The 14,512-nt window shown below is 38.7% G+C and overlaps 1 protein-coding gene and 1 long non-coding RNA gene across 7 annotated transcripts; both read right to left on the reverse strand.

Annotated features, from left to right (window-relative positions):
- Positions 1-861: 861 nt before the first annotated feature.
- LOC110926664 lies at positions 862-2,480 on the reverse strand. Of its 6 annotated transcripts, none has more exons than XR_004876550.1 (5): positions 2,384-2,480; positions 2,169-2,297; positions 1,276-1,410; positions 1,172-1,222; positions 862-998 (listed from the first exon to the last, which is right to left on the reverse strand). It is a non-coding gene; the product is annotated as an uncharacterized LOC110926664 (long non-coding RNA). The 6 variants fall into 6 exon arrangements; XR_004876552.1 differs by having other exon boundaries at positions 874-992; XR_004876554.1 differs by having other exon boundaries at positions 881-963.
- Positions 2,481-2,866: 386 nt separating this feature from the next.
- On the reverse strand, positions 2,867-7,021 carry LOC110926620 (putative disease resistance RPP13-like protein 1). The gene is made up of 3 exons (XM_035982459.1): positions 3,884-7,021; positions 3,022-3,814; positions 2,867-2,903 (listed from the first exon to the last, which is right to left on the reverse strand). The coding sequence occupies exons 1-3, from the start codon at positions 7,011-7,013 to the stop codon at positions 2,867-2,869; spliced, it is 3,960 nt and encodes a 1,319-aa protein (XP_035838352.1). The 5' UTR covers positions 7,014-7,021.
- Positions 7,022-14,512: the final 7,491 nt, after the last annotated feature.

Consider the following 14,512-nt stretch of genomic DNA (forward strand, 5'->3'; position numbering starts at 1 on the left):
AAAACTAGTTATAAATTAAAACTGAATTTACAGATGGTTTTCTAGCTAACGCTCTAGCTATGAAGAGGGTGACATGCAAATTTTCTCTGAATTTGCACACATAAGTTCATGCACCGACTTCACACTCAACTGCTTGACACATTAAACTATGGGGCCAAGTGATAATAATATCAATGCAAACTCGTGTATCTATATTCTTGTCGAGACGTACGAAATTGACAAGTGAGAATTATGTATAACATCCTCTCAACAGATTGTCTTCGTCAAATGATAGGCTAACACGTGGCATCTCTTCTTCATTAGCGAGACTTCATCAATCTTCACTAGAGGTAACTTGCTTCAGTGGTAAGTTCCCTTGATCTTCATCCAGATGGTAACTTGACAATTGACATCATAGGCTAGTTCCATAATCCTCATTAGTGGTAACTTACCATCAGAGGTAATCTCCATTAATTCTTCAGCAATTATAAGTTCCTTGAATTTTTTTTTTGAACGGCAAATTTGGATCACTGACGGACCACTGGAGTATCATCGTGCCACCAGCGGAACCACCCGATCATATCCATCTCCACTAGGCATAATGCCTATACACCAATTCAGGAGGAAACCCAATAAATATGGGAAAACCCCCTTTGTGGGAATCGAACCCAAGACCTATTGGTCCCAAAGTCTTATCCCACCACCAAGATGCCTTGAAATTGACAGCCTAAAAAACAACGAATAAATATCTAGTTAAAAAAATCCAGCCGTTTTTTACAATCAAGCGAAATTAATTAAAAATGCTTAATTGGGGAAAACATTGACTTCAAAATCGGAGCTCTAGATGACGAAATTGGGTCCCTGAGAGTTGGGAAAACTCACCTATAGCATTTGTCCACGTGTGTGGCTTGTTGAGACATTTGTCCATTACTTATCCTCGTATAACTTCAATTTGTCTAGTTGCACCAAATACGAGTCTGCAGTCTGCTAGATCATGGATTAGCTCCGTATCCCTATCACTTAATAATAATAATAATTATTATTTTTGTATAAATTTAGACAAAAAGTTCTTTGGATTGATCCAATCCGATCCATTTTGAACGACTCCAACAACTACTAGTAACCATGTTAATTAGTCAAAGTTTTGGTTAAGTTAAAGAATGAGAAATTGCTAAATATTTGAGTTGCATACCACTGAGATGCAGGATAGACTCGCGAGAGTTTTGTTCCAAGTTACATGAAGCTTATCTTGAATTTGTTTCTCATGTTTGTTGCTTCTTTGATTTCTTATTCAACCATATCTTGAATCTCAGGATGTTTCAAGAGCATGTAAATGAACCAAATAATGGAAATAGATGTAGCCTCCTTTCCACCAATTATGAAGTATTTTGGATGTGTGTTGTTGATTTGCAGAATATCTTCTTTCTTCAACTGCAATTAAAAAACTTCAAGGGTCAAACATTACACTTTTATATTAATGGCCTAACCCATTAACGGATATAACTCTTTTATACGTTAATATTTTTTTTTTAAATTACACCGTATTAACGAGCATTTCATTCTCTTTAATTCGAGCACCCCGTTGCTATAGTTTCCTTAAAAAAATTACAGGATTTTGAATACCCGTTAGTTCAATATGTGATTTTGAATACCCATCACATGACTACATGATTTCGAATACTTATTACGTGATTACACATTCAGTATAAATCCATTACACGTTCAATATGATTAAAAAAATATTAACCTATGAAAAAGTTATAGCCGTTTGAAAATCAAGGGTGAAGGAGTTCAAGTGGGAAAGGACCAGAATACCCTTTTGCTATTTGTTTCTTCAATTGTTTGAATCTCATATTTACATTTTACCCCAAAACTTACAAAAGAATAGGAACAACCATACATGTGGTTCTAAAGTTATTAAAACATAATCAAACACATGTTACTTTTTAAACACTCCTTTAGTAAAAGTTTAGACGACTATTCTAAATAGTATAATTTCTGTAATCATAGCTAAAACATTAATTGGCCATAAGTTCAAAAGAAAATTAAAATGTTTGTACCAGAGTCCAACACTCCAACCCGCCCCAGTTCAACCCTACTAAAAAATAAACAATATTATTAACCCGAACCTGTTTTAACTCGTTATCCAACCCACCCATCATTTTTATGGGAAAAAAGTATAAGCTTACCAGAAATGATCTTGTTCATCATCAAGCACTTTGACCCTTTCCTTTAACTTAGCCTCTGGTCCGATATTTGACAATTTCTTAAGACCTTCACTTTGAATATTGAATCCAACTGATTTTCATGAATAAATCCTGTATTATATCATGAATACTAATAATCAAAACCAGTTTGTTATATTATGGGGTAGTCAAATGCTGTTGACTTAAAAGGAACTTACACTTATGTCATCGACACTTTGTCTGTTATTAGCTGATTCAGTAATTATATGCACGAGTTTCACTGCACTTTACTCAAGATACTTTCCCTGAAAATTGACACCTTGAGAATTTTCTCTGTTCTTGAATTTGACCTGGTCAACTGTGAATGTTCCTGCAAAAGTTTAGTTGTAATATATAAGTTATTCACAGACTTCATATCAAGTATTAATACAACTAATCAAATTAGCTAAGTTTGTTTTCTTTAACATAACTCCGCAGCAAACAAAATGCCTAAACTAATCAAAACAAATGCAGATCTAAACCCTAATTTGTATCTTCAACTTGTGAATCAGATTCAACTTTGTAATGGAGACTCGAAGTAACTTCAATCAAATTTCATTATCTATTACTATAACACTTCAATAATTCCACAAACCACACCAAAACCCTAACTAAAGTCAACTCACATCCAAAAAACAAAATTAACCGTGCTATCACACAAATCAACTGATTAACAACTTAAATCCGCACCCTATCAACCTACAAAAGCAAGATCAACAAACAATAATAAAAATAATAATTAATTGGCATGTTTAACTCACAAAAATCAAAATTAGTACACATTGTGAAATCAGTTCCAACGTATAAATTAAAGTACCTGAAGTCTATTTCAGGGCAGGGGATATGAGAGATGAGTGGCCAGTAGAGGGAGCCTCTTCCTTCACACCTTTCTTTCAATTTTGGGCATTGAATGATTCTCAAACTCAAAAGTGAAGGTAATAGCGTCTCTGGTAGATCGTTCAGCTTTGGACATCCCCAAATTCCAATATGTTGAAGAGATGTGAGGTGTTGGAGTCCCATTGAAACTGTTTCGAGATTATCACATTCGAATATTTCCAAAGATGTAAGAGAAGAAGGGAAAAATTGGGACAATTGACTAAAATTCCTCACATGTGGTTCATCCGATAATCTTAGGTGAACAAGGGAAGCTGGGAAATTCTGATAGCCCCATTCTGAGATGGGCTTTTTCAACCCCCCTATTACAAGGGAATCCAATTTGGGAGGCCAAAGCCCACGAGGGAAGGAAGCATCAATCATTGGACAACTGATGATATCCATATCTTTTAACATGGTGAGATTGGATAGCTGAAGGTCAGGAAATGATTCCAGATTTTCACAATTCCATATTATCCAACTGATTAGATTTGGTAGCTGCAGGTCACCAAATGCCTTCAAGTTTTTGCAATGTAATATCTCCAGATCTGTGAGATTTGGAAGATGGAGGTTAGGAAATGACTCTATGCTTTCACAACCTTCTATTATCAATCTGGTGAGGCTTGATAGCTGAAGATCGGAAAATGATTCCATGCTTTGACAGTCACGTATGGACAAAGAGGTGAGGTGAATGGAGTTACTCAACTGACTTATTGATTTCAAATTTTTCCAGCCCTCTATATTTATAACTTGAAGCATTGGCATGCTTGTGTTGATAATCTTTTCCATGTGCATGTGATCAACACCTTTTATAGTAAGTGACTTGAGATTCTGCCCTCCTCCACCTGTTGTTGTTGCTCTTGGGAAGGAGACATGTCTAACTGACCTACACCAACCGATGTCTAAACTCTCCATGCTATTTGGACAACACAAACGCTCCATACTAGGGCAATGTTGTACATCCAAAGTCCTAAGAGATGATAGGAGGTTGCTCCCAATCTTATCCTCATCCTCCTCTTTCTCTCCTAAACTCACCAATCTTTTACAATCCCATACCTTCAGTTCCTTTAAATTTACAAGAACTTTACTTGCCTCTGCATCTGATTCCCACATGTATCTTATTTCATCACAATCCATGATTTTTACTGTTTCCATCACCCCAAAATTCTCTATAGCAACTCTCCACACCTCATCCGTAAGCCCTAAAATAGATCCGATTTCTATCTCTGTGGTTGATGAAGCTGCTCGAACCAGACTTCTCAGCACACTTTCACAACATTTATATATTCTTAAAGCCCTTAGTGAAGGTAATGCTTCAAGTGAGACATCAATCAAATTGGGACAATTTTCTATTTGAAGCTCTCGAAGGCATGGAAACATTTCCTCGCTATTGGCTGACCATACCTCCCAACTCGACATATCTTCAAACCTTAGAATTTCAAGTGAAGGGAAGGTAACATCAGTACTCCCACTTAACTCCAAACTTATGACTTTAACATCATCCATTCCTTGAATCAACAACTCCTTAAGTGAAGGTAACTGCCCAAGTGGCGGTAGAGATGTACATTTTTTACAACCGCGTAGCGACACTTGAACCAGTCGATGAAAAGACGAATCCCCAACCCAACTTGGAAACTCTATTCCCTTATAACACTCAACTACAAGCATTTCTAACTTGTCACTATTGGGCTTCAACTCATTGAGAACCTCCTTCTCAAGTATTTCTCTTATAGAACCATCATCCCATTTCAACTCCAACTTATTAATCCCTTTTAATAATAAGTTTGCCTCTCGTGCATGCATTGAGCTTTGCACTTTGTTCAACCCCTCGATGGAAATTTCTCCATGGAGATTCTTTAATCCCTTAAGCTCGGTTATTGCAAATTCACCATCACCTCCAATGATAATCTTGGTGAGAGTTTGAAGGTTTCTTAACTCACCAATCCCCAAGGGTAGCTTCTCTAAAAGTGGAGTATCCCTGATGTCAAAATGCCTCAACTTTTTGAGCTTTAGGAAGCTTTTAGGCAATGTACTCAACCTCTTACAACCAAAAACGATCAATGTTTGTAAATTGTAAAGATTACCAACATTCTCTGGTAACTTTGAGATATTTGTTCGAGACAAATTAAGATACCTCACATGGTCCAAACTACAAATGGAATCCGGTACCTCACTTATATCAAAACGACTCAAAGAAAGAACCCGTAACAGTGTTAGCTGAGGAAATAAGTCAACCAAAATTTTATTGGATATGTAAAACTTGTTCCAGCTTTGCTCTACCCCAACATATACAGCTAACAGGGTTCTCAAACTTCTTGCTCTTTGAAATGCCTCAAACTTCTGGAAACCCACATGGTGCTCACGCATAAATGACATATGTCGGTACTTGCCTAAAGCTTCCTCTGCCGTGTCCGTCTGACTGTCAAACCTCAAAAAATATTCTCCAGCAACAAATGTGGCCAAGTCATTCATGAGATCATGCATCACAAAAAAGGGTTCGCCACTAGGTGCGGGTTGAAAAAAGGACCTTGATAGCAATTTCTCAAAATATTCATGGCCCAAGCGTTCTGGTGATTTGTTTGCAGTTGACTCGTTCAGATACCCTTCAGCTATCCATAGTAATATCAACTCCTCCTTGTCAAACACAAAGTCCTTTGGGAACAAAGAGCAGTATGCAAACAAGCGCTTCAAATCAGCAGGAAGATCATGGTAGCTTAGCCTTAGGGCTGGAACAATTGCATCAGCATTTTCTAAATCCCATATCTTACTTTTCAACACGTCATCCCATTCTTCTCCCTCGGTTTTTGTTCTGAGTAACCTTCCAATTGCCTTTAAAGCTAAAGGCAAACCACCACACTTTTTCACGAAACCTTTAGCTTGTGGTTTAAGTGTTTCATGCGAATCTAAGTTATCTACATCTAATGCATGTAGAGCTAACAAAGACAAAGCATCTTCATTCGACAAACTCTCGAGATTGTCTACATGATTAAAACCTATCTTTTTAAGCAGATCCTGCTGGCGAGTTGTCATGATTACCCTACTTCCAGCAGCCCCAGAATGAAATGGACGCACTAGTATTTCCCAATCATCATAGTTTTGATTCCACACATCATCAAGTACTAGTAGAAATCGTTTGTCCTTAAATTGCTCTCTAAGAGCAATTTGAAGCTGATTTACATCTTTAAACTGTTTGTTTTCTATAGCCACACATTCAAAGATGGTTTCACTTATTTTGAATACATCAAACTCATCGGAAACACAAACCCAAGCCATGAGTTCAAAGTGATCCGTCACCCGCGTATCGTTATACAATATTCTAGCCAAAGTGGTCTTTCCCACTCCACCCAAACCAACTATGGGTAAGATACTAAAGTTTTCCTTAGATGATTCACCTACTAACAGCTGGTTGAGCAATCTCTTTTTCTCACCTTCTCGCCCAACAACATCAGATTCTAGCAAAGAGGTTTCGTTTCTTCTATTAGTATTAATTTTTGGCTTTTCACCTTTCACAATCAAACCAGGATTTTGTTTTTCTAGATGTTGTAACCGGGTGGTAATACTGTCTAACTTGGGACTCAGCCTATGGCTTAGTGAGAACTTTGTGCAGCAAGTTGGGATGAACTTTCTTACCATGCTGGTGCTTGCTTCTGATTCCAGGGTCAGCTCACGATGCATAGCTTCAGTAGCCACATCATCGAGCATGTCATCGATATCGTAAGCCAGATGTTGGAGACGGTTGAGCCATAGTCTGACAGACTCATCAGTTATTTCCTTGTTTGAAGCATCATTAAGCAGAGCTTGGATCTGGGACAGCGTGATCCCCAATTCCTTGAGCTCCGAGTGAATATTCTGAGAGCGGGCATATTTCTTGAAGGCTTCATCGGCTAGCTTGTCAAAAATGACTTTGACGAGGGCAGCAGCAGCAGCTTCAGCCATTGTTAACAGTGAAAACGTAAACTGGAAATTAGAATGAGAGTAGTTTTTGGTTTGTACGGTATGAATGTATGTAGGTAAATAAGATAACATGAATCGAGATAATTTGGAGTGGTTTATTTTAGACAAGATAGGAATGGAGACAAGAAAGAAGTCTTTTTAACGAATTATTTTATAATTCCTATTCATAATGGAGAATTTATTATTATCAAATGACCGTGTATCATTTTATATTATGGTGCCAGCACTAATTTTTAATAATTGTGTTTCTCTCAGAAAACAGTTTACTATTTTTCAAAATTGAGTTCTTTTATTTAATTTAAAAATTTTGGTTACTTTCATTTGTCAATATCCTGTACTTGCATATGCTTATATATTGTACTCAATAATGGTTAACTTCAAGTATCTCAACCTTTGATGTCTCAGTAATCATCATAAACCCCCTAAACATCACTCTTAATTTTACAATAATCGCAGTAACCTTTGATGAGCAAATATAAGATTTTGCAATTGAGTTTGCTAAAAATGGAACGCTGCACCAAAAACAAAGGGCAAATATCAAAGAAGGTGACATAAAAACAGCACATCTTAGTGATGGAAACCAAAGACTTTCTATTACAACAATAATAAGATGTAGGTCCGGCTAGGAGGATCTAGTCGCCTAATCCTTGTGTAGAGACCACCTCGGTTGTGCGGAATCCAACCGAGATAGAACACGCAAATACACGACACGCAAGATTCACCGATTAACACCTCTGTATTAATACGTATGAAAAGATCAATTACAAGCTCAATGTTTACAGATATATTCTATAAACTCTCTAAATTCTCTCGTGGGTGTGTGTTTTTGCTTTCTGTGTTCAACCTTATCTTATCCAGAGACTGACTGACTATTTATAGTCACAGCACCACCAAACGGAACTTGGCGAATCACAACTTGACGAAATTGAGAAACAGACGACGAAAGTGGAACATTGTCGACGAAAGGGATGTTTCGTCGACTCCCTTGTGTTTCGTCAATAATGGGCTTGGGCCCAATTGATGATTCGCCAAACAGTTACAAGCCCAAGTGTTGTTTGCTTGTTTCACTTATCTGCTTAGCCCAAATATCAAGTTCAATTCCTTTATGTGTCTTGGCTTGCTCTTGATCTTGATTCACAACGACGGAGGAATGCCGTTGCCCGAGCTGACATGCGTCAAGTCGAGTCGCGTCCACAAACATGTATCAACAAACTCCCCCTTGGACGCTACTCGCGAGATTCGCCTTTCATGTCTTCTATGTCGGAGGATCTTCAAAGTCTTCACGTCTTGAAAGCAGAAAGTGTATCAACAAACTACCCGTTTCATGTAGGAAGTGTGTTGACAAACTCCCCCTTAACATAAGCTCCCCCTTGAGTTATGCTCGTGAAAGACTTGATCTTTATAACTTGAGATCCTTGTGGTGTTGATGATGGGCAACGACAACTCGATCATCTTTATCATTTGAGTGCCTTCACGTCGTGTCTTCATTCCGAAGCTTGTCATTGACCATGTTCTCCTTGCCTTTAGCATCTGCACATGCAAGAAATCTAAACGCATAATGAGAACAACTGCTTGGAATATAGTTAACATAAACAAACGACACAAATGTGACCATATTTTCAATCAACTACCGTCCGACAGTTTGAAAGTTTAACAAATTTATCAATTTTAGATTTTAACTTTCAAAACTTGCAAATTTCGACCGTTTATGAAGATTTAGTCGATTTGGTTTTCAATCAGGTAGGTTTCTGGTAATGAAGACTCGAGATCCAACATCGTACAATCGAAAATAAGACAGAAATAAAATCTTTTTGGCTTTTATAAAGTTGTTGGTGCACTTGTGTCTGTACTTTGTCTGTATTCGGTCTGTATATAAACGATGTCCTAAGTCTGTAAGTTGACCAGTCAACCATCCTCCTGATTGACTTGGTCAACAGTTAGAAAGTTATTTGTCTGGATCGAAGGATAGTCTCGAAGGATCCTGTTAATCCTTCGAGATGATCAAAGTGCTCGAAAGATATGGTTCGAGCATTAGACATCGAAGGATGATCCTTCGATGTCCATGCTAATCATTCGAACACTGTGTCCTCGATAGATGATCCTTCGGACCATCTATCACATCCTTCGGACAGTACCTGCTGTGTATGGGTATAAATACCCATGCAGTGTGTTAGTGTTTGAGGGGATGCACACTTAGAGAGTTAGAGAAACTCTGCTGAAAACACACACACACACATAGCTAGAGAGTTTGCAAGATAAGTTTGTAAACATTGTGCTTGTAACTGGAACCTTCATACGTATTAATACAGTGGTGTTAATCGGTGAACTTCTTGTGTTGTGTTTGTTCTTGCATCTTCCCGGTTTGCCTTCTAGCTTGGATTCCGCACTCGCTAGTTGGTTTGTATAACAAGGTTTAGGTTTGTTCTCGATCCTCCGAGAGGGACCTACAAGTGGTATCAGAGCCTCGCTCTTTACCTTGTTTAAAACCGGGTGTTTGTTCAAGTTCTTGGTGTTTGAACACTTGGTTTAGCACCCGTTTTTGGTAGTTTTCTGCTTAAAAACGGTTCCTAAACCTATCGGGAGTGTTCGGGGTCGGTTTGGGTAACATAAAAATCGTGTTTGTGAAACTTTGATTTTTCCGGTCATCCTCCGATCGTTTCTCCGGTGAACTGGTTTGGATAAGGTTGTTGCCATTTTTGGTAAAATTTTTGAAAGTCAAAAGGTTGGTGGAAAAAGGAGTGTCTGCACATACCTTCTGCCGAAAGTTGTGCACCAACCCATCACCTTTTTCACCTAACCGTCAACCTTTTTGTCAGTGTGTCAGAGTATTCGAAAGTTATCCTTTGACATCGAAAGATATCCTTCGACATCTTTCGATCAAAGGCTGCTCGAAAGATAAGTATCTTTCGTTTAGTCTTTCGGAGTCTAGGCTTTATCTTTCGTTTCTGGAATCTTTTCGAAAGATAAGGATCTTTCATAGTGAATCTTTCGAGGCCTGTGTTCGAAACATAAGGAGAATCTTTCGAAATCATCCTTCGAAAGATAAGGACCCTTCGTATAGTCAATCTTTCGAAGTGAATCCTTCGAAATCTTTGTTCGAAACTCAACAAGGATCTTTCGAACCTTGTTGATTATTCGAACAAGTATTGATCTTTCGAACAGGCTGTATCTTTCATATTGTTGTCTGTTTCTTGTTAACTGTTTGTGGTGTGTAGGTGATTTGTTAATTTTTGATCAAGATGAGCTGTACAAGTCCATGGGATTGGAGTTTGGACTCACGAAACAATCAAGAGTTAGTCACTGCTGCAGACTGGGCAAAGAGTATGATACCTTCTCCATCTATCAGTCCAAGTCAATGGGCCTTGGTTTCCAATCAAAGCCAAAGCCTTCAAAGTCTTCTTATTAGCGAAAGTGAAGCAGGCAGCAACAATCGTCCTCCGAAGCTAAATCATATGAACGATTTTCCAACATGGAAAAACCGTTTTCATACATATGTTCAGGGGCAAAGCACTGATCTTTGGACGTGCTTCATCAATCCATTCAATGCTGCTCTTGAGGTTGCTGCATCGACTTCAGAAGGTTATGCAAACATGCTTGAACCTGACAAGAAGTCTTATGAATTGGAGAAGAAGGCCTTTGCAACTCTTACACAAGCGCTCAATAAAGATATTTATCATCAGTTCTCCTACTGCAAGAACACGAAAGCTTTGTGGGATGCCTTGGTTGCTCGAGGAGAAGGCAATGCAGCTACAAGAAAGTCTCGTCATGACTTGTTGAAGAAAGAGTTTGACGCGTTTCAGTTTTTGGAAAACGAGACTCTGAATGATATGATCACACGCTTCTATCATTTGATTAGTGAGATGTGTGCTTATGGGGTTGTTGCTGCTCAACAAGACATGGTGAACAAATTTGCTGATGCCTTGCCTCCAAAGTGGAGCTCTTTCATTGAGTTGTTGAAGCACACGGGAACTCTAGATACAGTAAATATCTATGAGTTCATTCAGAAACTGGAACACAAAAATGAGGAAGAAATCAGGAAAGCTAAGCGAGCTCCAGTTCCTCAAAATACTGAAATGTACCTTCCAGGCTTCGACATCTTAGCAAAATCTTCTGCTGCTCAACAACCGAAGCTACAAACTGCTTTTGTGTCAAACACAAGCTCTATCCCGTTTCCTCAATCAAATCCTGCTCCGGGTTTTGATTCAAGATCTTACATTCCAGTTCCATCACAGCCACCAGTTCAACCACAACAACAGCAAGCTCATTTTACAAGCAATTCTCAACCTCCAAATCCTAACACTGTTCGTGTTGACACTTCAAATCTTTCCCAAGTCAGTATTGAAGTTGCTAAGGAGCATGTAGAGCTGATCAATACTATGGTCAGTGCATACTGCGGCTTAGTTGCGGGTCAGATTGGAAATATCAACATGACACATGAAGATTATCAACAGATCGACAAAGATGAAATGGAGTTGATGGATATTAAGTGGGCGTTTGCTAGTGCGGTGAGAAGGGCCAAAGACTTTATGGCACGTACTGGTAGAACTTCGTTGGAAGGGAAGAAAGATACGAAATATGGGTTTGATATCAATGCCGTCACGTGTTTTAATTGTGGCGAGAAAGGGCACTTCAAACGTGAGTGCACTCGGCCAACAAAACAAGGCAATCACAACCCATTCAGAAACCAAGATAGAAGAATTGTGGCAGTCAACAACAATCAAAACCAGTCTGGACCGTCAAATACCAATCGGGCTTTGACAGTTCAAGGTGATGAAGGATGTGACTGGTCTGTGCAGTTTGGTGATGGTGATCAAAGAAGTGGAACAGCGCTTATTGCTAAAATCATTGATCAAAAGTCATCTGAAAGTGATGACAGTTCTGGTTATTCTGGGAGCTCAGATGAAGAAGGCTCTGTTTCTGGAGATAATCACTCAGAGCCTGATGTGAAGGAAGAAGAAGATTCTGACATTCAGGAGTTATTAAATGAAGCTGATGAGCTGAAATGTCAGAAATCAATTCTGATCAAGAGAGCTGCTACTGCGTCAAATGAAATGGAAAAGCTGTTATCTGAAGATGGAGCGTTTTCTTTTCAAACTGCCTTTATGGCAAATGTAGCCTCTTCAAGTCAGGTAAACGATGAAACTCCTGCTGTCGTTAATTGTAAATCATGTGAGTATATGAGGAGTGAGTGTGAGAGGGTGAAGCTTAAATGTGACACAATTCATAGTCACAATCAAAGTTTAGTTGTTGAAATGGCCAAATGCAAAGAGGCAAATATGGCGTTAACTAGAAACGAAAAAGAGTTTAAAACTAAACTTGAAGATTTACAGAAAAGTGTTTCAGAAGTTAACAAAGTGGTTTACCATAAACAAGTTAGCATAAATGAATATATAAATCTTGTTGAGGAAACCAAGAAACAATTAGCCATTGCCAAATGCGAGCATGATGCGATCAAACAGAAATTGGATAGTTATTCAAACTCCCGATTTGTGCTTGATCACATCATTGATGTTCAACAACTGAAGGGAGATCAAAAGGGCATTGGATATAAAAAATGCCCACCCCCTTTGAGACAAAACTTTGCTCCACCACCTGATGAAGAAGATATGCCACGGTATGAACCCAGTGTGCCTCTTGATTATGAGGAGTTTTCTACTGGCCTAGGGTTCAAACCGGACAACTCTTCAGGTACATCCACATTGCAGCCAATAGCTTCAACATCCATGAAGCAAAGTCCTCCAGTCATCGAGGACTATGAGTCATCGGATGATGAACCAGAAGTGGATGTAAGTAAACAGGATAAATCACTTAACGAGATGAAAGGAGTTGTTATTCCCATTGAGAATCACATTCTGTGTGATCCTGACACTCCTGCTGTTTCATCAGTTGAGAAACAAGTGATAGATCCTGTCAAGGTTGAAAAGAAGACGGTGTCTACTGTTAAAAGCAGTAATGTGTTGTATACCTTGGTTGGAGATGATAAAATCTACTCAGATCACGTTTTTCCAATTAAAAATGTAAATAAATCTTTGATTGATAAAGTCTTTGAAGACAATACAAACAAATTTTTGGGAAAAACTCTTCCAGGAATTGTGGTAACACAATGTGATACAATTCCTAAATCTGAGATTAGAAAACAGTACAGGAATAAAAAATCTCCAATCACTCAACAACCTAGTGCTTCTAAGGGTAAACAACCAATCAAACGAGCTCAAAAGCCTGAAACAAAAGGAGCTCGGTTTCAAAAGAAAGCAAAAGATGTCAAGTTTGTGTCATCCAAGGGTACTGATAAAATTGAGACTTTTGAAAACAAATCTAACACAGATTTTGTAAAACAAGTCACAATATTAAAACGAAACAGTGATAACAATTACACTCAACATACAAACGGGTGTGATGAAAAGGCTAGTACCTCTGGGTCCACAACCTCGACATCTTGTTGTCAGTCAAGATCTCCTAAGCTTGTTGAAAGGAGAAAATGTTTTAAATGTGGAGAAAGTGGGCACATCATCAGAAATTGCCCAAATGCCCCAAAACAAAAGTTTGTTGTGAAAGCTCCACCTGAAACAACCCACCCCCAACGTCGTCCGGTTTCACCTAAAAATGATAAACGAACCATAAAAGAACAAGAAACTAAACAACGACGTAAGAACATGAAAACTGTTGAAAAAGTCTTAAAAACTGAAGTTAAAACAGGTCAAAAGGAACCAAGCGTGTCACAACCTGCAAAAACAGAATCTTCAAAATCTGGTAGGCAAAAACAACCTTGGTTACCTAAGAAGGGTGACAGTTCAGGGGGAGAAGTTGTTTTGAAAAACCATCAAGAGATCGATATCACTTTTCGTGATGCCCAGGGACGACCCAAGACCACTAAGGCTTGGGTCCCCATTCTCAACTGATGTTTTACTTGACATGTGCAGGGTGTTCCAGGAGGAACTATGAACAGTCATTGGATTGTTGATAGTGGAGCATCTAGGCACATGACCGGCGACTTACGGCTTCTATACGACGTGAGAAATATCAGAGGAGGCTATGTCGCATTTGCAGGAGATAAAGGTGGTTATATCACTGGAGAGGGAAGTGTCTCCAATGGTATTGTTTGTTTCGACAAGATCAACTACGTGAAGCAAATTGATCACAATCTTCTGAGCGTGTCGCAAATCTGTGATAAAAAGTTCACCGTGCATTTTGATGATGCCGGCTGCTATGTGCTTAAACCTGGATTCAAAATTCCACAAGAATGGATTCTCTTATCGGCTCCGAGAGTTAATGATCTTTACATTCTCGATATGAGCCAGGCGATTACAACTTCTGCACAAGTCACTTGCTTTGTCTCTAAAGCCACGGAAAAGGAGTCAATATCATGGCACAGAAGAATGGGACATATTCACTTGAGAAAGATGAACCATTTGGTGAAAAACAATCTTGTGAATGGTGTGCCTGTACGAAGTTTTCATCTACAAGATATCTGTGTCTCGTGC

Source organism: Helianthus annuus, chromosome 13, assembly GCF_002127325.2.
Source record: "Helianthus annuus cultivar XRQ/B chromosome 13, HanXRQr2.0-SUNRISE, whole genome shotgun sequence".
In the NCBI taxonomy this organism is placed as follows: domain Eukaryota; kingdom Viridiplantae; phylum Streptophyta; class Magnoliopsida; order Asterales; family Asteraceae; genus Helianthus; species Helianthus annuus.